Source organism: Zonotrichia albicollis, chromosome 9 (genome assembly GCF_047830755.1).
Source record: "Zonotrichia albicollis isolate bZonAlb1 chromosome 9, bZonAlb1.hap1, whole genome shotgun sequence".
In the NCBI taxonomy this organism is placed as follows: domain Eukaryota; kingdom Metazoa; phylum Chordata; class Aves; order Passeriformes; family Passerellidae; genus Zonotrichia; species Zonotrichia albicollis.
The window spans coordinates 40,656,464-40,681,489 of record NC_133827.1 but is presented as its reverse complement, the minus strand read 5'-3'; the positions used below and the strand labels follow the sequence as shown (position 1 = coordinate 40,681,489).

At 31.4% G+C, this 25,026-nt stretch overlaps 1 protein-coding gene across 8 annotated transcripts in view; it reads right to left on the bottom strand.

Annotated features, from left to right (window-relative positions):
• Nucleotides 1–20,770, bottom strand: part of IFT80 (intraflagellar transport 80) — a 46,141-nt gene extending 25,371 nt beyond the window's left edge. For 3 of the 8 annotated variants that reach the window (XR_012581693.1, XM_074547517.1, XM_074547519.1), the window contains exons 1-6: nt 17,834–17,938; nt 13,415–13,483; nt 11,875–11,984; nt 7,572–7,661; nt 6,375–6,512; nt 4,551–4,730 (exon numbers count right to left, since the gene is read on the bottom strand). Coding sequence is in view for 7 of the 8 variants with exons in the window: in XM_074547517.1 (XP_074403618.1) it covers nt 4,551–4,730; nt 6,375–6,512; nt 7,572–7,661; nt 11,875–11,984; nt 13,415–13,442 (546 nt within the window). In the remaining variant the exon portion in view is untranslated. Of the gene's footprint in view, nt 1–4,550; nt 4,731–6,374; nt 6,513–7,571; nt 7,662–8,009; nt 8,040–10,461; nt 10,492–11,153; nt 11,184–11,874; nt 11,985–13,414; nt 13,484–17,833; nt 17,945–20,543 lie in introns of those variants that run through there. The other 5 variants (XM_074547521.1, XM_074547522.1, XM_074547516.1 and 2 more) reach the window with 4 other exon arrangements.
• Between the last annotated feature and the right edge of the window lie 4,256 nt (nt 20,771–25,026).

Genomic DNA, 25,026 nt, shown 5'->3' with positions numbered 1-25,026 from the left:
GAATTCAAATCCCAAGGAGGTCGAGTCAATGTCTGGGAATGAGGGGAAAATTGGGAATTTTGGGCTCTGCCCAATTCCCAAAAGCCAGCAGCAAAATTAAATAAAAAAACCATTAAAGGGTTTCATTAGGAATTTAGGAACTTGATGCTGAAAAGTCCCAAATGTGTAATTTGGAAAATGTGGAAGGATGGAAATCTTGATTGTCCCAGAGAAGAAACCTTGTGAGTCAATGGCTGGGAACACAAAACAAAAATTCCCATTTTGCATTAAAATGAATTTTGGGATGGGGCTGCCCAGCTCTGAGGGGATTTTACCCCCATGGTTCTTCTCTTAATTTAGGTGATTTGGAGGTGGATTTTACCTCTATGGTTATTCTCTTAATTAAGGCAATTTGGAGGTGGATTTTACCTTCATGGTTCTGTTAATTAAAGTGATTTGGAAGTGGATTTTACCTTCATGGTTCTGTGAATTAATGTAATTTGGAGGTGGATTTTAGCTTCATGGTTCTTACCTAATTAAGGTGATTTGGAAGTGGATTTTACCTTCATGGTTCTCCTCTTAATTAATGTAATTTGGAAGTGGATTTTACCTCCATGGTTATTCTCTTAATTAAGGTGATTTGGAAGTGGATTTTACCTTCATGTCTATTCCCTAATTAAGGTGATTTGGGGGTGGATTTTACCTTCAAGTTTCTCCTCTTAATCAAGGTAATTTGGAAGTGGATTTTACCTTCATGGTTCTCTTAATTAAAGTGATTTGGAGGTGGATTTTACCTTCATGGTTTTCTGAATTAATGTAATTTGGAAGGGGATTTTATCTCCATGGTTCGCTGAATTAATGTAATTTAGAAGTGGATTTTACCTCCATGGTTTTCCTCTGAATTAATGTAATTTGGAAGTGGATTTTACCTCCATGGTTATTCTCTGAATTAAAATGAATTGGAAGTGGATTTTACCTTCATAATTCTCTGAATAAAGGTAATTTTGAAGTGGATTTTACCTCCAAGGTTCTCCTCTTAATTAAGGTAATCTGGAAGTGGATTTTAACTTCATGGTTCTCTGAATTAATGTAATTTGGAAGTGGATTTTACCCTCATGGTTCTTCTCTGAATTAAGGTGATTTGGAAGTGGATTTTACCTTCATAATTCTCTGAATTAATGTAATTTGGAAGTGGATTTTACCCCCATAGTTCTTCTCTTAATTAAGGTGATTTGGAAGTGGATTTTATCTTCATGGTTCTCTTAAGGGATTTGGAAGTGGATTTTACCTCCATGGTTATTCTATTAATTAAGGTGATTTCGAAGTAGATTTTACCTTCATGGTTTTTGAAATTAAGGTAATTTAAAAGTGGATTTTATCTCCATGGTTCGCTGAGTTAATGTAATTTGGAGGTGGATTTTACCCCCATGGTTCTCTGAATTAAGGTGATTTGGAAGTGGATTTTACCTCCATAGTTCTTCTCTTAATTAAGGTGATTTGGAGGTGGATTTTACCTTCATGATTCTTTTAATTAATGTAATTTGGAGGTGGATTTTACCTCCATGGTTCTCTTAATTAAAGTGATTTGGAAGTGGATTTTACCTTCATGGTTTTCTGAATTATGGTAATTTAGAAGTGGATTTTACCCTCATGGTTCTCCTCTGAATTAAGTTAATTTGGAGGTGGATTTTACCCCCATGGTTCTTCTCTTTAATTAAGGTAATTTAGAAGTGGATTTTACCTTCATGGCTCTTTTCTTAATCAAGATGATTTGGAGGTGGATTTTACCCCCATGGTTCTCATAATTAATGTAATTTGGAGGTGGATTTTACCTTCATGGTTCTCTTAAGGGATTTAGAAGTGGATTTTACCTCCATGGTTATTCTCTTAATTAAAGTGATTTGGAAGTGGATTTCAGCTCCATGGTTCTCTTAATTAAGGTATTGTGGAGGTGGATTTTACCTTCATGGTTCTTCTCTTAATTAGATTTGGAAGTGGATTTTACCCCCATGGTTCACCTCTTAATTAAGGTAATTTGGAGGTGGATTTTACCTTCATGGTTCTCCTCTTAATTAAGGTGATTTAGAAGTGGATTTTACCTTCATGGTTCTCCTCTTGACCAAGGTGATTTGGAAGTGGATTTTACCTTCATAATTCTCTTAATTAAGGCAATTTGGAGGTGGATTTTACCCCCATGGTTCTCTTAAGGGATCTGTAAGTGGATTTTACCTCCATGGTTATTCAATTAATTAAGGTAATTTGGAAGTGGATTTTACCTTCATAATTCTCTTAATTAAGGTGATTTGGAAGTGGATTTTACCTTCATGGCTCTTCCCTAATTTAGGTAATTTGGAAGTGGATTTTACCCCTATGGTTCTTCTCTTAATTAAAGTGATTTGGAAGTGGATTTTACCTCCATGGTTCTTCTCTGAATTAATGTAATTTGGGTGTGGATTTTACCTTCATGGTTCTCTTAATCAAGGTGATTTGGAAGTGGATTATACCTTCATAATTCTCTGAATTAATGTATTGTGGAAGTGGATTTTACCCCCATGGTTATTCTCTGAATTAAGGTAATTTGGAAGTGGATTTTACCTCCATGGTTCTCTTAATTAATGTAATTTGGAAGTGGATTTTACCTCCATGGTTCTTCCCTAATTAAGGTAATTTGGAGGTGGATTTTACCTCCATAGTTCTTCTCTTAATTAAGGTGATTTGGAAGTGGATTTTACCTTCATGGTTCTCTGAATTAATGTAATTTGGAGGTGGATTTTACCTTCATGGTTCTCTTAATTAAAGTGATTTGGAAGTGGATTTTACCTCCATGGTTCTCCTCTTAAATAAGGTGATTTGGAGGTGGATTTTACCTTCATAATTCTCTGAATTAAGGTAATTTGGAGGTGGATTTTATCTCCATGGTTCTTCTCTTAATTAAAGTGATTTGGAGGTGGATTTTACCTTCATGGTTCTCTGAATTAATGTATTGTGGAAGTGGATTTTACCTCCATGGTTCTCCTCTTTAATTAATGTAATTTGGAAGTGGATTTTACCCTCATGGTTCTTCCCTAATTAATGTAATTTGAAGGTGGGTTTTACCTTCACGGTTCTTCTCTTAATCAAGGTGATTTGGAAGTGGATTTTACCTTCATAATTCTCTGAATTAATATAATTTGGAGGTGGATTTTACCTCCATGGTTCTCTTAATTAAGGTAATTTAGAAGTGGATTTTACCTTCATGGTTCTCTTAATTAAAGTGATTTGGAAGTGGATTTTACCTCCATGGTTATTCTCTGAATTAAGGTAATTTAGAAGTGGATTTTACCTTCATGGTTCTGTGAATTAAGGTGATTTGGAAGTGGATTTTACCCCCATGGTTTTCTGAATTAATGTAATTTGGAAGTGGATTTTACCTTCATGGTTCTCTTAAGGGATTTGGAAGTGGATTTTACCTCCATGGTTATTCTCTTAATTAAAGTGATTTTGAAGTCGATTTTACCCTCATGGTTCTCTTAATTAAGGTAATTTAGAAGTGGATTTTCTCTCCATGATTCTCTGAATTAAGGTAATTTGGAGGTGGATTTTACCTTCATGGTTCTCCTCTTAATTAATCTAATTTGGAGGTTGATTTTACGTTCATGGTTCACCTCTTAATTAAAGTGATTTGGAGGTGGATTTTACCTTCATAGTTCTCTTAAGGGATTTGGAAGTGGATTTTACCTTCATGGTTCTTCTCTTAATTAAGGTAATCTGGAAGTGGATTTTACCTTCATAATTCTCTTAATTAAGGTGATTTGGAAGTGGATTTTACCTTCATGGTTCTTTTAATTAATGTAATTTGGAGCTGGATTTTACCTTCATGGTTCTCCTCTTAATTAAGGTAATTTGGAAATGGATTTTACCTCCATGGTTCTCTGAATTAAGATGATTTGGAAATGGATTTTACCTTTATGGTTCTTCTCTGAATTAATGTAATTTGGAGGTGGATTTTACCTCCATGGTTCTCTGAATTAAGGTAATTTGGAGCTGGATTTTACCTTCATGGTTCTTCTCTTAATTAAAGAGATTAGGAGGTGGATTTTACCTTCATGGTTCACTCTTAATTAATGTAATTTGGAGGTGGATTTTACCTTCATGGTTCTGTGAATTAATGTAATTTGGAAGTGGATTTTACCCCCATGGTTATTCTCTGAATTAAGGTGATTTGGAACTGGATTTTACCTTCATAATTCTCTTAATTAATGTAATTTGGAGGTGGATTTTACCTCCATGGTTTTCCGAATTAAGTTAATTTGGAAGTAGATTTTACCCCCATGGTTCTCTTAATTAAAGTGATTTGGAGGTGGATTTTACCTTCATGGTTCTCCTCTTGACCAAGGTGATTTGGAAGTGGATTTTACATTCATAATTCTCTGAATTAATGTAATTTGAAGGTGGATTTTACCTCCATGTTTCTCTTAATTAAGGTGCTTTGGGTGTGGATTTTACCTTCATGGTTCTCTTAAGGGATTTGGAAGTGGATTTTACCTCCATGGTTATTCTATTAATTAAGGTAATCTGGAAATGGATTTTACCTTCATGGTTCTCCTCTTAATTAGGGTAATTTGGAAGTTGTGCCACTCCCAGTGCTGCTCCAGCAGGTGGGCAAAGATGACCTGGCCATTGCCACAGGCCCCTGCCAGCTGGGTGCCATCGATGGACCACGAAATGCCAAAAATGCTGCCCGTGCTGGGCTTCTCCAGGGCATAGGACCACTGAAAATAAGAAAAAAAATCAGAATTTTAGTCACTCTGTGCTTTTAGAAATTAGTTCTTGTCAGGAATACCTTTGCAGGGTTGGGGTTTTTCAAGCAGTGATAAAATAAATGGAATTTTTGTTGGGTTGGGGTTGGATGTTTGAGTCAGTTTGGGAAATGAATAAAAGGAAAAGCAGCAGGGAAAGCAGAAAATAAAAAGTCACAATGTTGGGATGTTTAAGTCAGTTTGGGAAATGAATAAAAGGAAAAGCAGCAGGGAAAGCAGAAAATAAAAAGTCAAATAAAATGTTGGAAATACATCAGTTATCAGTTTTCTACTCCTGATTTATTCCAAGTGTGTTCTCATTCATAAATCCACGCAATCACTACATAAAATTAAGGTGCTAAAGAAATAATTACATTTTTTCCACTTTGTTACTGTCCAAATGAAGGATTAATTAAAAATTTCCTCCAGCAAATACCTTAATTCCTAATTCCCTCAGCCTCATCCATGAGACTCCTCTGAAGTTTAATTAAATAAAATGCCAAAAATTAGAATTTCCAGACCAAGACATTTTTAAAATTCCCTGCATATATTAGAGATGCTTGTGAACTCTGCGGTTTTCAGGTAAAAATTTCATGTCCCAAAAAGCAAAATATTATTTTTAAAATATTATAAAAATTATAATATTTTATTCTATTTTATTAATATATATTTCATTATATTTTATATATATTTTATTATATTTTTATATATATTTTATTATATTTTTTTAAATATTATAATTAAAAAGAAAATATTCTGGTCAGCAAAACATGCTGGCAATCACAAGCAGTTTTTGCTGATAAAACACTCACCTGTACATTGATATCCTGAGGAATATTTGATTTATTATTAATAAATTTGGATGATTCCTAGAGTTATACTGTGGAATTTTCTATATCTTATTTTATAATATAAATTTAAAACTATTATAATTAAAAAGAAAATATTCTGGTCAGCAAATCACAAGCAGTTTTTCTGATAAAACACCCACCTGTACATTGATATCCTGAGGAATATTTGATTTATTATTAATAAATTTGGACGATTTCCAGAGTTTTACAGTGGAATTTTCTATTTTATTATATTGAATAATTTTTTTGGAGATAGATAAAATAAATTTGCAGAGTTTTACACCGGAAAAGATGAAAATAATTTAAAAAATGAAATTATTAAAAAAATTAAAAAATGAAATTATTAAAATAATTTAAAAAATGAAACGATTAAAATAATTTAAAAAATGAAATGATTAAAATAATTTAAAAAATGAAACGATTAAAATAATTAAAAAATGAAACGATTAAAATAATTTAAAAAATGAAACAATTAAAATAATTAAAAAATGAAACGATTAAAATAATTAAAAAATGAAATGATGAAAATAATTTAAAAAATGAAACGATTAAAATAATTTAAAAAATGAAATGATTAAAATAATTTAAAAAATGAAATTATTAAAATAATTTAAAAATCGAAATTATTAAAATAATTTAAAAAATGAAATGATTAAAATAATTTAAAAAATGAAAAGATGAAAATAATTTAAAAAATGAAATTATTAAAATAATTTTAAAAAATGAAAAATGGAAAATATTTGAAATATTTGGAATTTGGACTCACCCCAGTTTTGTCACAGAGCCTCAGGGTGTTGAAGGATCCCACAGCAAACAATTCTCCATGCAGGGCCCAGGCAATGGCAGTGATGGGATATTGGTGGGGCTGGGAATTGTACAGGGCATGGCCAAAACTGTCCCACACCTGCAGAAAAATCCAATTTATCCATGAACCCACCCTGGGATTAGCCCAGAAAAATAAATCCCCCAAAGGATTTGGTGGAAGTGGAAAAATGGCTGTATTACAGTGAATTTTTGGTTTATATATAGATATTTTTTGGTATTTTTGTTGTTGAAGGAGTGTGATTTCCACTCATGTTTTCAGGGGAAGTTGAAAAAATCATCTGTATTATATGTGTGTATATATATATATATATAATATATAATATATAATATATAATATATAATACATAATATATAAAATATATATATAACATAGTATATTATATATAATATATTATATAGTATATAGAATAGTATTATAATATATAATATAGTATATTATATAATATAAATAATATATTATATATAAATATACATGACACATATTTTATATATAATATATAATATATAATATATAATACATAATATATAAAATATATATATATAACATAGTATATTATATATAATATATTATATAGTATATAGTATAGTATTATAATATATAATATAGTATATTATATAATATAAATAATATATTATATATAAATATACATGACACATATTTTATAGATAATATATATAATATATATTATATATAGTATATATTATATATATTATATATAAAAATATATAAATTTCTCATTTAATATATATATAATATATATAATATATACTTCTAATATATTTCAAATCTAATTAATAGATTAATAATAATAATAAAATATATTTTACTGAGGGATTCACTGTCCCTGTAGTAGAAAACAGCAGTTTTATCTCTTTTAATTTAATATACCAGCTTCTATTAATTCAAATAATCCCTTCCATATTTGTCCATATTTTTCTTTTTGTTTCACCCCCATTTTAACAACTTTTATCCTCCAGTATTTAAAAAAAATTCTCATTTTATCTTACTCCAGCGCGAGGTGCATTTATAAATAATATATTTATTTTTTTTAATGTGTGATTGATGATTTCTCATTTTATTTTGGGTTTCCAGGGGAAAATTTTGAATTTTTTGGGCAGGATTTGAGGCTGAGCTCACCTTGTACCTGCAATCCTCGCCCGCAGACAGGATCAGGTCGTTCACTGAATTCCAGTCTGTCTTCAAAATCAAACCATCATGGGCCTTCCACTGCAAAATTCCACAAAAATCCTATTTTCAATATTCATCTCTTGCTGGATTTGATGGTCTCCGAGGTTTTTATCTTAACAATTTTATGATTTAGCAGGAAAATAAATGAAATAAATGAAATGAAATAAAGCCTGAGCGAGGCAGAATCAATCTGCGTTCAAATCCTTCATGAAAAAAATCAAATTAAAAATTCAAATTTTTAATCCAAAAATCCATTCAAATTTTTAATCCAAAAAAAATTCAAATTCCACCAGAGAAAAGGGAAGGAAAGGCTGCTCTACTAAATACTAAATACAGTGTTTATTTCTGTAAATAAATCTTATTAATGAATCAGAATTTGAATGGTACCTTCAGAATCAAACCATCATGGGCCTTCCACTGCAAGGGAAAAATCAATTCCACAATTCCACAAAATTCCTATTTTCAATATTCATCTCTTGTTGGACTTGATGATCTCCGAGGTTTTTCCCCAATCTTAACAATTTTATGATTTAGCAGGAAAATAAATGAAATAAAGCCCGAACGAGGCAGAATCAAAAATCCTTCAGGAAAAAAATCAAATTAAAAATTCAAATTTTTAATCCAAAAAAAATTCAAATTCAACCAGAGAAAAGGGAAGGAAAGGCTGCTTTACTAAATACTAAATACAGTGTTTATTTCTGTAAATAAATCTTATTAATGAATCAGAATTTGAATGGTACCTTCAGAATCAAACTATCATGGGCCTTCCACTGCAAGGAAAAAATAAATTCTACAAAAATCCTATTTTCAATATTCATCTCTTGTTGGATTTGATGATCTCCGAGGTTTTTATCTTAATAATTTTATGATTTAGCAGAAAAATAAATGAAATAAAACCTGAAGGAGGCAGAATCAATCTGCGTTCAAATCCTTCAGGAAAAAAATCAAATTAAAAATTCAAATTTTTAATCCAAAAAAAATTCAAATTCAACCAGAGAAAAGGGAAGGAAAGGCTGCTTTACTAAATACTAAATACAGTGTTTATTTCTGTAAATAAATCTTATTAATGAATCAGAATTTGAATGGTACCTTCAGAATCAAACTATCATGGGCCTTCCACTGCAAGGAAAAAATAAATTCTACAAAAATCCTATTTTCAATATTCATCTCTTGTTGGATTTGATGATCTCCGAGGTTTTTATCTTAATAATTTTATGATTTAGCAGAAAAATAAATGAAATAAAACCTGAAGGAGGCAGAATCAATCTGCGTTCAAATCCTTCAGGAAAAAAATCAAATTAAAAATTCAAATTTTTAATCCAAAAAAAATTCAAATTCAACCAGAGAAAAGGGAAGGAAAGGCTGCTTTATTAAATACTAAATACAGTGTTTATTTCTGTAAATAAATTTTATTAATGAGTCAGAATTTGAATGGTACCTTCAGAATCAAACCCTCGTGGCCTTTCCACTGCAAGGAAAAAATCAATTCCACAATTCCACAAAATTCCTATTTTCAATATTCATCTCTTGTTGGATTTGATGATCTTGGAGGTTTTTATCTCAACAATTTTATGATTTAGCAGGAAAATAAATGAAATAAAGCCTGAGCGAGGCAGAATCAATCTGCGTTAAAATCCTTCCGAAAAATTCAAATTTTTAATCCAAAAAAATTCAGATTCAACCAGAGAAAAGGGAAGGAAAGGCTGCTTTACTAAGATTTATTTTATTTTACAAGATTTATTTATTTCTGTAAAAAAATCTTATTAATGACTCAGAATTTGAATGGTACCTGCAGAATCAAACCCTCGTGGGCCTTCCACTGCAAGGGAAAAATCAATTCCACAAAATTCCACAAAAATCCTATTTTCAATATTCACCTCTTGTTGGATTTGATGATCTCTGAGGTTTTTCCCCAATCTTAACAATTTTATGATTTAGCAGAAAAATAAATGAAATAAATCCTGAGCGAGGCAGAATCAAAAATCCTTCAGGAAAAAATCCATTCAAATTTTTAATCCCAAAAAAATTCAAATTCAACCAGAGAAAAGGGAAGGAAAGGCTGCTTTACTAATATTTATTTTATTTTACAAGATTTATTTATTTCTGTAAATAAATCTTATTAATGAATCAGAATTTGAATGGTACCTGCAGAATCAAACCCTCGTGGGCCTTCCACTGCAAGGAAAAATAAATTCCACAAAAATCCTATTTTCAATATTCACCTCTTGCTGGACTTGATGATCTCCGAGGTTTTTATCTTAATAATTTTATGATTTAGCAGGAAAATAAATTAAATAAAACCTGAAGGAGGCAGAATCAATCTGCGTTCAAATCCTTCAGGAAAAAAATCAAATTAAAAATTCAAATTTTTAATCCAAAAAAAATTCAAATTCAACCAGAGGAAAGGGAAGGAAAGGCTGCTTTACTAAATACTAAATACAATATTTAATTCTGTAAATAAATCTTATTAATGAATCAGAATTTGAATGGTACCTTCAGAATCAAACCATCATGGGCCTTCCACTGCAAGGGAAAAATAAATTCTACAAAAATCCTATTTTCAATATTCATCTCTTGCTGGACTTGATGATCTCCGAGGTTTTTATCTTAATAATTTTATGATTTAGCAGGAAAATAAATGAAATAAAGCCTGAGCGAGGCAGAATCAATCTGAGTAAAATCCTTCAGGAAAAAAATCAAATTGAAAATTCAAATTTTTAATCCAAAAAAATTCAAATTCAACAAAAGAAAAGGGAAGGAAAGGCTGCTTTACTAAATACTAAATACAGTGTTTAATTCTGTAATTAATCTTATTAATGAATCAGAATTTGAATGGTACCTTCAGAATCAAACCCTCGTGGGCCTTCCACTGCAAGGGAAAAATAAATTCCACAAAAATCCTATTTTCAATATTCATCTCTTGCTGGACTTGATGATTTCCAAGGTTTTTATCTCAACAATTTTATGATTTAGCAGGAAAATAAATGAAATAAATGAAATGAAATAAAGCCTGAGCGAGGCAGAATCAAAAATCCTTCAGGAAAAAATCCATTCAAATTTTTAATCCCAAAAAAATTCAAATTCAACCTTTCAAGGAAAGGCTGCTTTACTAAATACTAAATACAGTGATTATTTCTGTAAATAAATCTTATTAATGAATCAGAATTTGAATGGTACCTTCAGAATCAAACCCTCGTGGGCCTTCCACTGCAAGGGAAAAATCAATTCCACAAAATTCCACAAAAATCCTATTTTCAATATTCACCTCTTGTTGGATTTGATGATCTCCGAGGTTTTTATCTTAACAATTTTAAGATTTAGCAGGAGAATAAATGGAATAAAGCCTGAGCGAGGCAGAATCAAACTGCGTTCAAATCCTTCAGGAAAAAATCCAATTTTTAATCAAAAAAAATTCAGATTCAACCAGAGACAAGGGAAGGAAAGGCTGCTTTACTAAGATTTATTTTATTTTACAAGATTTATTTATTTCTGTAAATAAATCTTATTAATGAATCAGAATTTGAATGGTACCTTCAGAATCAAACCCTCGTGGGCCTTCCACTGCAAGGAAAAAATAAATTCCACAAAATTCCACAAAATTCCTATTTTCAATATTCATCTCTTGTTGGATTTGATGATCTCCGAGGTTTTTATCTCAACAATTTTATGATTTAGCAGGAAAATAAATGAAATAAAGCCTGAGCGAGGCAGAATCAAACTGCGTTCAAATCCTTCAGGAAAAAAATCAAATTCAAAAATTCAAATTTTTAATCCAGAAAAAAATTCAAATTCAACCAGAGAAAAGGGAAGGAAAGGCTGCTTTACTAAGATTTATTTTATTTTACAAGATTTATTTATTTCTGTAAATAAATTTTATTAATGAGTCAGAATTTGAATGGTACCTTCAGAATCAAACCCTCGTGGGCCTTTCCACTGCAAGGGAAAAATAAATTCTACAAAAATCCTATTTTCAATATTCATCTCTTGTTGGACATGATGATCTCCGAGGTTTTTATCTCAACAATTTTATGATTTAGCAGGAAAATAAATGAAATAAAACCTGAGCGAGGCAGAATCAATCTGCGTTCAAATCCTCCAGGAAAAAAATCAAATTAAAAATTCAAATTTTTAATCCAAAAAAAATTCAAATTCAACCAAAGGAAAGGGAAGGAAAGGCTGCTTTACTAAATACTAAATACAGTATTTATTTCTGTAAATAAATTTTATTTATGGGTGAAATTTGGGATGGTACCTGCAGAATTTTGGCATTTGGCTGCAGGGGTTTGATGATCAGCTGCTGCCCTGAGGTGAACAGAACTTTGTCAGAGTCAGGGGCCCAGGACACTGAGTACACTGGAGTTCCTGTGGGCAAGGAAAATAAAATATATTAAAAAAAAAAAAAAAAAAAAAAATAAATATATATATATAAAAATATAAAAATATATATATAAATATATATTTTTAATATATATTTATGATAGATAATAACAAAAAATAAATAATATCGATGGTAAAATACAACAGAGCATAAATAAAATACATCATTATATATATATATATATATATATATATATATAAAAAAAAATATATATTTAAGTGCATAAAATATAACCCATCATTACTGCATAAACTCCTACACTGGAGTTCCTGTGGGCAAGGAAAAAAAATTATTTTTAATATATATATATGATACATAATAACAAAAATAAATGATATCGATGGTAAAATACAACAGAGCATAAATAAAATACATAATTATATATATATATATAAATATATATATTTAAGTGCATAAAATATAACCCATAATTACTGCATAAACTCCTACACTGGAGTTACTGTAGGCAAGGAAAAAAAAAATTTTTAATATATATATATGATATATAATAACAAAAATAAATAATATTGATGGTAAAATACAACAGAGCATAAATAAAATACATAATTATATATATAATATAAATATATATATATAAAATATAAAAATATATATATAAATATATATTTTTTTAATATATATTTATGATATATAATACCAAAAATAAATAATATCAATGGTAAAATACAACAGAGCATAAATAAAATACATAATTATAGATATAATATATAAATATATATATTTAAGTGCATAAAATATAACCCATAATTACTGCATAAACTCCTACACTGGAGTTCCTGTAGGCAAGAAAAAAAATATATATTTAAAAAAATATATAAAAATATATATATATAAATATATATATATATATATATATATATATATAAAATATAAAAATATATATATATAAAATATATATTTTTAATATATATTTATGATATATAATACCAAAATCCCTGCTTTGGTTTGAATATTTTGAATTTTAAATTCTGGTTCAGTTGGTTTATCTTTTTACCTGACAACATAAAGTGAGAAATGCTGGAGAATCCCTGCTTTGGTTTGAATATTTTGAATTTTGAATTCTGGTTCAGTTGGTTTATCTTTTCACCTGACAAACATTGCACGTGAGCTTCCAAAAATGAAATACTTTTAAAAAATCTTATTGAAATGCAACTCTGATTTATATTTCATTATAAATTTAATAATATTATTTTCATCTATATTTTCATCAATAATTTTCATAAATTATAATTTAAATTTAAATAATATTATTTTCATCTCCAAGGCTGTAACACCTTTGGAGAAACCATCACTGCCATGCTCAGGGGCTGTTATTTAAATGTTTTAAATTTTATTTAATTTCAGAATAACCCAAATGAACAAATTGTGCAGGAGCTCTGAGTGAAGAACTCACCTTGCTGGGCCAGGGTGGATCTCAGCATTCCACTTTTGGACCAGATTTTCACTTGGCCATCTTCCCCAGCTGCAAACCAGCACAAAATCAGAAATATATTTGTATTTTCTCAGGAAACATTGCAATTAAAACAAACCCAGCTTTTCTTACAGGTGAATTCCTTTTGTTTCATCTCCCAAACATGCAAGAGGAAGCACAGGAAGGAAAAATATTTAAGATTATTCTTTGGTTATTATCAAGAAATTCTCAAGGAATAATAATAATAATAATAATAATAATAATAATAATAATAATAATAATAATAATAATTATTATTATTATTATTATTATTATTATTATTATTATTATTATTATTATTATTATATATTATTATAATAATGTAATATATATTATTATAATATATATATTATGATAATAATTATTATTATCAAGGAAAAATATTTCAGGTTCTTTGGTTATTATCAAGGGAAAATTTGGTTATTATCAAGGGAAAATCCATCATTATTTAAGGACCCCAAATTCTGTATTTCTGATTCCTTCAATGGCCCAGGGGAGCAGGATTTGATGGATTTAATTGGAGATTAAAATCCATCATTATTTAAGGACCCCAAATTCTGTATTTCTGATTCCTTCAATGGCCCAGGAGAGCAGGATTTGAGGGATTCAATTGGAGATTTCACAGCACAGAAATCAGAAATATATTTGTATTTGCTCAGGAAACATTGCAATTAAAATAAACCCAGCTTTTCTTACAGGTGAATTCTTTTTGTTTCATCTTCCAAAATTGCAATAGGAAGTACAGAAAGGAAAAATATTTAAGAGGATTCCTAGGTTATTATCAAGAAATTCTCAAGGAATTATAATAATTATAATTATAATTATTATTATTATTATTATTATTATTATTATTATTATTATTATTATTATTATTATTATATAATATATATATTATTATAATATATATTATGATAATAATTATTATTATTATAATCAAGGAAAAATATTTCAGGTTCTTTGGTTAATATCAAGGGAAAATTTGGTTATTATCAAGGGAAAATCCATCATTATTTAAGGACCCCAAATTCTGTATTTCTGATTCCTTCAATGGCCCAGGGGAGCAGGATTTGATGGATTTAATTGGAGATTAAAATCCATCATTATTTAAGGACCCCAAATTCTGTATTTCTGATTCCTTCAATGGCCCAGGGGAGCAGGATTTGATGGATTTAATTGGAGATTTCATAGCACAGAAATCAGAAATATATTTGTATTTGCTCAGGAAACATTGCAATTAAAACAAACCCAGCTTTTCTTACAGGTGAATTCCTTTTATTTCATCTTCCAAAATTGCAATAGGAAGCACAGGAAGGAAAAATATTTAAGAGGATTCCTTGGTTATTATCAAGAAATTCTCAAGGAATTATTATTATTATTATTATTATTATTATTATTATTATTATTATATAATAATAATATATATTATTATATATTATTATATATTATTATATATTATTATAATAATATTATAATTATATTTTTATTATTATAATATTATTATAATAATATAATATATATATTATTATAATATATATATTATGATAATAATAATTATTATTATTATCAAGGAAAAATATTTCAGGTTCTTTGGTTATTATCAAGGGAAAATTTGGTTATTATCAAGCGAAAATCCATCATTATTTAAGGACCCTAAATTCTGTATTTCTGATTCCTTCAATGGCCCAGGGGAGCAGGATTTGATGGATTTAATTGGAGATTAAAATCCATCATTATTTATGCAGCCCAAATTCTGTATTTCTGATTCCTTCAATGGCCCAGGGGAGCAGATTTGATGGATTTAATTGGAAATTTCACAGCTGATAAATGGGGCAAAGGAAGATAACTCTGTTTGGATGGCTTCAATTTACCAAAAAACTCTGTTTATTTACTGAATAATTCATTGCCAAACACATTTAGGGCTGGTTTTACAGCACACAATTCCTGCTGTGGTGTCATTTTTAAAAATGCTTCAGTTTAGGCCTCCCAGATGCAATTAATGAGGAAAAAGAAATTAATTTGAATGGATTCTTCCATTCAAATATAATTTATTTGCCACGTTTCAGGGTTTTATATCTGGCCAATGTTGTTTTAAATGTTTTCAAAAATGTTTTAAAAAACCCACTCAAAATTAAAAATCTTTTTTGGTGCTGTTGAAATAGAACCATAAAATATTTGAAGTGGTGCAGTAGCAATGATTTATTTTGTCTTCCTCCAAGCAGAGCTCTTCCATTCAAATATAATTTATTTGCCACATTTCAGGTTTTTATATCTGGCCAATGTTGTTTTAAATGTTTTTCAAAATGTCTTAAAAAACCAACTCAAAATTAAAAATCTTTTTTGGTGCTGTTGAAATAGAACCATAAAATACTGGAAGTGGTGCAGTAGCAATGATTTATTTTGTCTTCCTCCAAGCAGAGCTCTTCCATTCAAATATAATTTATTTGCCACATTTCAGGTTTTTATATCTGGCCAATGTTGTTTTAAATGTTTTAAAAACCAACTCAAAATTAAAAATCTTTTTTGGTGCTGTTGAAATAGAACCATAAAATACTGGAAGTGGTGCAGTAGCAATGATTTATTTTGTTTTCCTCCAAGCAAAGAGGAGTTGATTTCCTCAGAATAAACTGGAATAAACACTCCCCAAAAAGTGTCAGTGTCATGCAACCCCATAAAAAATAAAAAAAGATTCAAAAGAGAATTTTGAATTTGTCTTTGGAGAAGTTCCTGAGGCAAGGCTGCCTTTAAAAAAACAATATTTCCATTCCCTCTGGGGTTTCAGAGGAACAGCCAGACAGAATTCCTTGAAGCAGTTTCAGAGTTTGGAAAATGATTATTTCCGAAATGAAATTTGGAAAAAATCCAGAATTCTCTGCCAGAGGGATCAGCTGTGCTCCATCAGCACAAACCCAGCACAGGAATTACAGCAGCTCCCCCAAAAACAACTCATTAATAAAAGATTTGGGACAAAAAAATGGTGCAGAAATGAAGAAATTATGGCTCACTCCTCTATCACTAATATAAACAGCCTGTAGGTGATAATTACTGATAATTAAGGAATAAAGCAATTATTAATATTTTTATTTATTTATTTATTTATTTTTATTATATGATTTTATTATTTATTATATTATATTATTTTTATTTTATTATTATATTATATATTTATTTATTTATTTTTATTATTTATTATATGATATTATTTTTATTTTATTATTATTTATTTTATTATTATATTATATTATTTATTTATGTATTTATTTTTATTATATTAATAAATTAAGGAATATTCAGGATCAATGAGGCTTTTTGGCTAAAAAAACCCCCAAATGTGCAGAGATATAAATATAAATATAAATACAAATACAAATACAAATATAAATATAAATATAAATATAAATATAAATATAAATATAAATATAAATATAAATATAAATATAAATATAAATATAAACTCAGCAACTTCTTCTTGCAACAGATAGAAAGGAAAGAAATCAAATATTCTGCACTCTGATATTAAAACATTTACTTTCAAGTAATTGGATGATTTAAATGAAAAAGAGAAATATTTTTACTGCATCTATTAATTAAAATGGACAACACTAAGCTAAAATACATGAATTAAATAGTGCAAAATGAATTTCTAGTAAAAGGGGATAACTTCTGTGATAAATAACCAAAACCAGCAGATTGTTATTGAAGTTTTCAAAGCACTCTATCACTAATATAAACAGCCTGTAGGTGATAATTACTGATAATTAAGGAATAAAGCAATTATTAATATTTTTATTTATTTATTTATTTTTATTATATTATTTTACTATTTATTATATGATATTATTTTTATTTTAGTATTATTTATTTTATTATTATATTAATTATATTATTTATTTATTTATTTATTTTTTATTATATTAATAAATTAAGGAATATTCAGGATCAAGGAGGCTTTTTGGCTAAAAAACCCCCAAATGTGCAGAGATATAAATATAAATATAAATATAAATATAAATATAAATATAAATATAAATATAAACTCAGCAACTTCTTCTTGCAACAGATAGAAAGGAAAGAAATCAAATATTCTCCTTTCTGAAGGTCAGAACAGCCACAAAACCATCTGATATTAAAACATTTACTGTCAAGTAATTGGATAATTTAAATATTTTACTACATCTATTAATTAAAATGGACAACACTAAGCTAAAATACATGAATTAAATAGTGCAAAATGAATTTCTAGTAAAAAGGGGATAACTTCTGTGGTAAATAAGACAAAACCAGCAGATTGTTATTAATAAATAATAAAGTTAATTAATAATTAATAAAGTTTTCAAAGCATTTTATTAATTTGGGAGTGCTCACCTGTAACCAGGGCTGTTCCCTCATAATTCCACCTTCCTGCAAGGACAGCTCCACAATGGGCTTCTACACTTTTCTCCACTCTTCCCAGCTTGGAAATCAAGTGGAATTTCCCTAAAAAAATTTAAAAAATGTTAATAGAATTTACAGAATTATGTAATTATTATTACATCATTAATTACATTCTGTGTTATTACAGCAGTGCTGGAACCCCCTGTGGAAAGCACAGAGACAAACCAAGGAAGCAGCAACACAAAGAGAATTTCCAGGTGTTTTTCAGAGCTTAAATCAGAATTTTTGCTGCTCCCATGCTGGAGCTGGGGTGCAAAGAGAATTTCCAGTTGTTTTTCAGAGCTTAAATCAGAATTTTTGCTGCTCCCATGCCAACCCCAAAGTTTGTCATGACTTCCACAGAAAGGATCAGGAAGTTTTTCTTCCCAAATAAATGATGCTGCTCAAACCCAGCAAGATCAAATTGAAACTGGAGCAAAGAGCAGACAATGGAGAGCTTGGAAAAATAAGCAAGCCAGTAATTGAAATGAAGTAGTTTAAAATCAAATTATTTTTAGTAATAAAATCAAATATTTTTAGTAATTATTTGATTTAAGCTGCCAGGGAGCTCCTGAGTGACCAGAACTTCTGGCACCAGCATCCAGCCAAACCTCTGCCAGTGCAAGATTTCCAGGGAAAAGACTCCTAAAAGTCTAAAAAACTGATAAAAAATTATGGTTTGGATAAATCAGTTTATTTGAACAGTTTATTATGGAATCCCAGGCTGGTTTGGGTTGGCAGGGACACCTTTCACAGCCCAGGCTGCTCCAAGACAACATTCATTTCATGCATTCAATCTTCTGTAATTATAAAATAATTATAAATAAAATTTATATAATTATATATTATTTATATAAAAATATATTATATTATATATAAATTATATATATAATTTATTTAATATATATTATATAAAATTTATATAATTTAATAAATACATTATAAATACATACCTTATAAATACATATAAATACATATAAATACATATAAATACATATAAATACATATAAATACAATACATTTATAAATACAAATTTTATATAAAAATTTATATGATATTATATATATAAATTATATATATAATTTATAGAATATATATTATATAAAAATTTATACAATAAATAATTATAAAATAAAATGTATCACTTATTGTATAAAACACCTCTCAGGTGTGAGATTTTCATGTTCCACATGTGGAGCTGGATTTAGAGAAATTCAATGTTGATTCCTCCAAGTCAATTGCCAAAATCACCTTTTCTGCTTTTACATTAAAAACAACTTTGATTTTCTGAGAAATGTATAATATTGTATTTTCTGCACCTTTTCCCATGCAGTGTCGTTGTTCCAGCTGTATCCAAGACCTCTTTTCACTGGAGAAAAATTCCATATTTCCAAATTTCCAGGAGCAGGAATATTCCCATATTCCCAAATTTCCAGGAGCAGGAATATTCCCAAATTCCCAAGAGCAGGAATATTCCCATATTCCCAAATTCCCAGGAGCAGGAATATTCCCAAATTCCCATATTCCCAGGAGCAGGAATATTCCCATATTCCCAAATTCCCAGGAGCAGGAATATTCCCAAATTCCCAAATTCCCAGGAGCAGGAATATTCCCAAATTCCCAGGAGCAGGAATATTCCCATATTCCCAAATTTCCAGGAGCAGGAATATTCCCACATTCCCAATCTCCCAGGAGCAGGAATATTCCCAATCTCCCAGGAGCAGGAATATTCCCCAAGGGAAAAAAATCTTTTTGGGGACAAGGGAAAAAATCCCAAGGGAAAAAATCATTTTGGGGAGAAGGGGAATAAAAACCCCAAGGGAAAAAATCCCAAGGGAAAAAATCTTTTTGGGGAGAAGGAGAAAAATCCCAAGGGAAAAAATCTTTTTGGGGAGAAGGGGAAAAATCCCAAGGGAAAAAATCTTTTAGGGGAGAAGGGGAATAAAAACCTCCAAGGGAAAAAATCCCAAGGGAAAAAATCTTTTTGGGGAGAAGGGAAATAAAAACCCCAAAGGAAAAATCTTTTTGGGAAGAAGGGGAATAAAAACCCCAAGGGGAAAAATCTCAAGGGAAAAAATCTTTTTGGGGAGAAGGGGAATAAAACCTCCAAAGGAAAAAAATCTTTTTGGGGAGAAGGGGAATAAAAACCCCAAGGGAAAAATTTTTGTGGGAAGAAGGGGAATAAAAACCCCAAGGGGAAAAATCTTTTTGAGGAGAAGGGGAAAACATCCTCCAAGGGAAAAACTCCTTTTGGGGAGAAGGGGAATAAAAACCCCAAGGGGAAAAATCGAGAAGGGGAATAAAAACCCCAAGGGGAAAAATCCCAAGGGAAAAAATCCCAAAGGAAAAAATCTTTTTGGGGAGAAGGGAAAAAATCCCAAGGGAAAAAATCTTTTTGGGGAGAAGGGAAAAAATCCCAAGGGAAAAAATCCCAAAGGAAAAAATCTTTTTGGGGAGAAGGGAAAAAATCCCAAGGGAAAAAATCCCCAGGGAAAAAATTTTTTTGGGGACAAGGGAAAAAACCCCAAGCTTCTTGCTCCTCAAACAATGCCTTGTACTTGACTGACATGAGCACTCAAGGGTACTCAAGGTAATCAGTATTATAAATATTTTATAAATTTATTATTTTCAATTTCATTATCCTATTTCAAGCTGCCTTACCATCAGAGCTGGTGAGCACAAAGCTCTCAGCCTGGGGTTGCTTTTTGCCAGCGCTGCCCCTGGGGCAGCAGTGCAGCTCCAGGGCATGAACCCCATCGGGCAGTGCCAGCACGGGCACGGCCTCGCTGCTGCCCGGGTGCCAGCGCAGCACCCGCCCGTCATCGCTGCACGACAGCAGCTCCTCCGCCGAGCTCCAGCCCACGCCGCTCACCAGGCCCTGATGTGAAACTCAGTTAAGGAACCTGGAAAGTTTAACCATGAATTATAAGCAAATAACCCATCGCGAGTCTTCAGAGCGTAACGGATAATGCACGGTTATTCTGGTGAGGTTGTGTGGAGTGCGTAGTGCTAAAAATAAAAAAAATCAGGATTTTTCACCAGGCCCTGATGTGACACCCAGCTAAGGAACCTGGAAAGTTGAACCATGGAATATAAGCAAATAACCCATCGCGAGTCTTCAGAACACAACGGATAATACACGGTTATTCGGGTGAGGTTGTGTGGAGAGCATAGTGCTAAAAATAAAAAAAATCGGGATTTTTCACCAGGCCCTGATGTGACACCCAGCTAAGGAACCTGGAAAATTTAACCATGAAATACAAGCAAATAACCCATCGCGAGTCTTCGGAACACAACGGATAATACACGGTTATTCTGGTGAGGTTGTGTGGAGAGCGTAGTGCTAAAAATAAAAAAATCGGGATTTTTCACCAGGCCCTGATGTGACACCCAGCTAAGGAACCTGGAAAATTTAACCATGAATTATAAGCAAATAACCCATCGCGAGTCTTCAGAACACAAAGGATAATATAAGGTTATTCGGGTAAGGTTGTGTGGGGAGTGCGTAGTGCTAAAAATAAAAAAATCGGGATTTTTCACCAGGCCCTGATGTGACACCCAGCTAAGGAACATGAAAAATTTAACCATGAATTATAAGCAAATAACCCATCGCGAGTCTTCAGAACACAAAGGATAATATAAGGTTATTCGGGTAAGGTTGTGTGGGGAGTGCGTAGTGCTAAAAATAAAAAAAATTGGGATTTTTCACCAGGCCCTGATGTGACACCCAGCTAAGGAACCTGGAAAATTGAACCATGAATTATAAGCAAATAACCCATTGCGAGTGTTCGGAACGCAACGGATAATACACGGTTATTCTGGAAAGGTTGTGTGGGGAGTGCGTAGTGCTAAAAATAAAAAAAAATCGGGATTTTTCACCAGGCCCTGATGTGACACCCAGCTAAGGAACCTGGAAAATTTATCCATCAAATATAAGCAAATAACCCATCGCGAGTCTTCAGAGCGTAACGGATAATACACGGTTATTCTGGTAAGGTTGTGTGCAGTGCGTAGTGCTAAAAATAAAAAAAATTGGGATTTTTCACCAGGCCCTGATGTGACACCCAGCTAAGGAACCTGGAAAATTTAACCATGGAATATAAGCAAATAACCCATTGTGAGTCTTAGGAACACAACGGATAATACACGGTTATTCTGGAAAGGTTGTGTGGAGTGCATAGTGCTAAAAATCAAAAAAATCGGGATTTTTCACCAGGCCCTGATGTGACACCCAGTTAAGGAACCTGGAAAATTTAACCATGAATTATAAGCAAATAACCCATCGCGAGTCTTCGGAGCGTAACGGATAATACACGGTTATTCTGGTGAGGTTGTGTGGAGAGCGTAGTGCTAAAAATAAAAAAAATCGGGATTTTTCACCAGGCCCTGATGTGACACCCAGCTAAGGAACCTGGAAAATTTAACCATGGAATATAAGCAAATAACCCATTGTGAGTCTTTGGAACACAACGGATAATACGAGGTTATTCTGGTAAGGTTGTGTGGAGAGCGTAGTGCTAAAAATAAAAAAAATCGGGATTTTTCACCAGGCCCTGATGTGACACCCAGCTAAGGAACCTGGAAAATTTAACCATGGATTATTAGCAAATAACCCATCGCGAGTCTTCAGAGCGTAACGGATCTCAACTCTTCAGAGCGTCACGGACAATACAAGGTTATTCGGGTGAGGTTGTGTGGAGAGCATAGTGCTAAAAATAAAAAAAAATCGGGATTTTTTGGCCCTTAGGTGGTAAGAAGAGATGGAAATTCAGGCAAATGAAGGAAATTTTCATTTGGTGAAATGAAAATGTTTCATAAAAATAAAATTCACATCATGATGTAAAGTTATGGAAATATGGCCAAAGTGTTGGGTTAGTGAAGGGTCTTAGTGCAAAATACTGGAAATTCAGTCCAATGAAGCAAGTTGTCATTTCATAAAATGAAAATATTTCATAAAAAATAAAATTCTTATCATGATGTAAAGTTATGGAAACGTGGCCAAAATGTTGGGTTAGTGAAGGGTCTTAGTGTAAAATACTGGAAATTCAATCCAATGAAGAAAATACTGGAAATTCAGTCCAATGAAGAAAAATTCAGTCCAAAATGAAGCAAATTGTCATTTCGTAAAATGAAAATATTTCATAAAAAATAAAATTCTTATCATAATGTAAAGTTATGGAAATGTGGCCAAAATGTTGGGTTAGTGAAGGATCTTAGTGCAAAATACTGGAAATTCAGTCCAATGAAGAAAAATTCAGTCCAAAATGAAGCAAATTTTCATTTCGTAAAATGAAAATATTTCATAAAAATAAAATTATTATCATGATGTAAAGTTATGGAAACGTGGCCAAAATGTTGGGTTAGTGAAGGGTCTTAGTGTAAAATACTGGAAATTCAGTCCAATGAAGAAAATACTGGAAATTCAGTCCAATGAAGAAAAATTCAGTCCAAAATGAAGCAAATTTTCATTTTGTGAAATGAAAATATTTCATAAAAATAAAATTCTTATCATGATGTAAAGTTATGGAAATGTTGGGTTAGTGAAGGGTCTTAATGCAAAATACTGGAAATTCAATCCAATGAAGAAAAATTCAGTCCAATGAAGCAAATTTTCATTTCGTAAAATGAAAATGTTTCATAAAAATAAAATTATTATTATGATGTAAAGTTATGGAAATGTTGGGTTAGTGAAGGGTCTTAGTGCAAAGTACTGGACATTCAGTCTAATGAAGAAAATACTGGAAATTCAGGCAAATGAAGGAAATTTTCATTTCGTAAAATGAAAATATTTCATAAAAAATAAAATTCTTATCATGATGTAAAGTTATGGAAACGTGGCCAAAATGTTGGGTTAGTGAAGGGTCTTAATGCAAAATACAATGCCAAACATCCAACTATCATTCAGAAGTGTTGGTTTATTCACACCACATCATTAATAAGTGTTCAATACCCCTTAAATTATTGTCCTTAAAGGCCGCACTCAATGGCCAGGGGAACAAAGGAAAAACAGGAAAAAAAGGGCATCTGCAATTTACAAATGTTTTACTGAAATTTCAACAACAAAAAACTATTTTCTGGAAGAGTCTATTCAGAATGAACACCATGTTTCATGCTTTTTTTCTGTGACAAAGGATATGTTTGGGCTCCTTTAAAAGGGAAGTCTTCAGTCTCATCTCAGTTGTTCAGATGGAGCATTAAAACCATGTGTTATAACTGCAATAAAAGAAAAAAAATACATATATAAGTATGGATAATGAACATAATATATATGCATACACAAGCAGCCAAAATTCAAGAGGAAGACATTAACACTAAAATTAAAAGGTCTGAAGTAATTTTACATCACTACTGGGGAAAAATAAGCACCAAGAAATACCTGAATTTAAAGAGAATTCTGTTTTCACATTATCCAACTGAATATGGACAACTTGAAGAAAAAATGATGCTGTGAACAGTGATTCCTTAAGGTTGGAAAAGAGCTTTAAGATCAACCTGAAACATCAGAGGTTGGAGCACTGGAGATCCCCCGTGCTGACACACAGCCAGGAAAAGAAAACCTGGTATTTTCCTTCCAAATCCCAGAATTTATAATAATTTTAAAGCATTTTAATGGCTCTGTATGCGCTGCTGAAAGGCTGAACGCCCACCTGGGCCATCCACAGGTACAACCATCACTGCCAGCCCACGTATTATTCCCTCCGTCCCAAGGAATCCAGCAGGAGTTTTAGGAGAGATGTGGCAACAAGCAGGAATTCTGAGCAGGAATTCTGAGCAGGAATTCTGAGCAGGAATTCTAGGCAGGAATTCTAGGCAGGAATTCTGAGCAGGAATTCTAGGCAGGAATTCTGGGGGCTCGGAGAAGCCAAAGCGCCTCACGCCTCCTGCCTTTCCCACCCGGAGCTGCTGGCCCGGAGATGAGCGAGGATCGGGAACGGCGGAGCAGAGCGGGACGGGGGCAGCGCAGGGAAGGAATGCCAGAGGGAAGGAAAACCAGCGGGGAGGGATGGGGGCAGAGCAGGAAAGGGAAGGAATGCCCCAGCAGGATGAGGGAATGCCGAGAAGGAAAAGCAGCCAGCGGAACGCGGGGCACGGAGGAGGAGACACCAAAGCCTCGGGGCAGCCTCGGCCAGCACCGCCCGCGCCA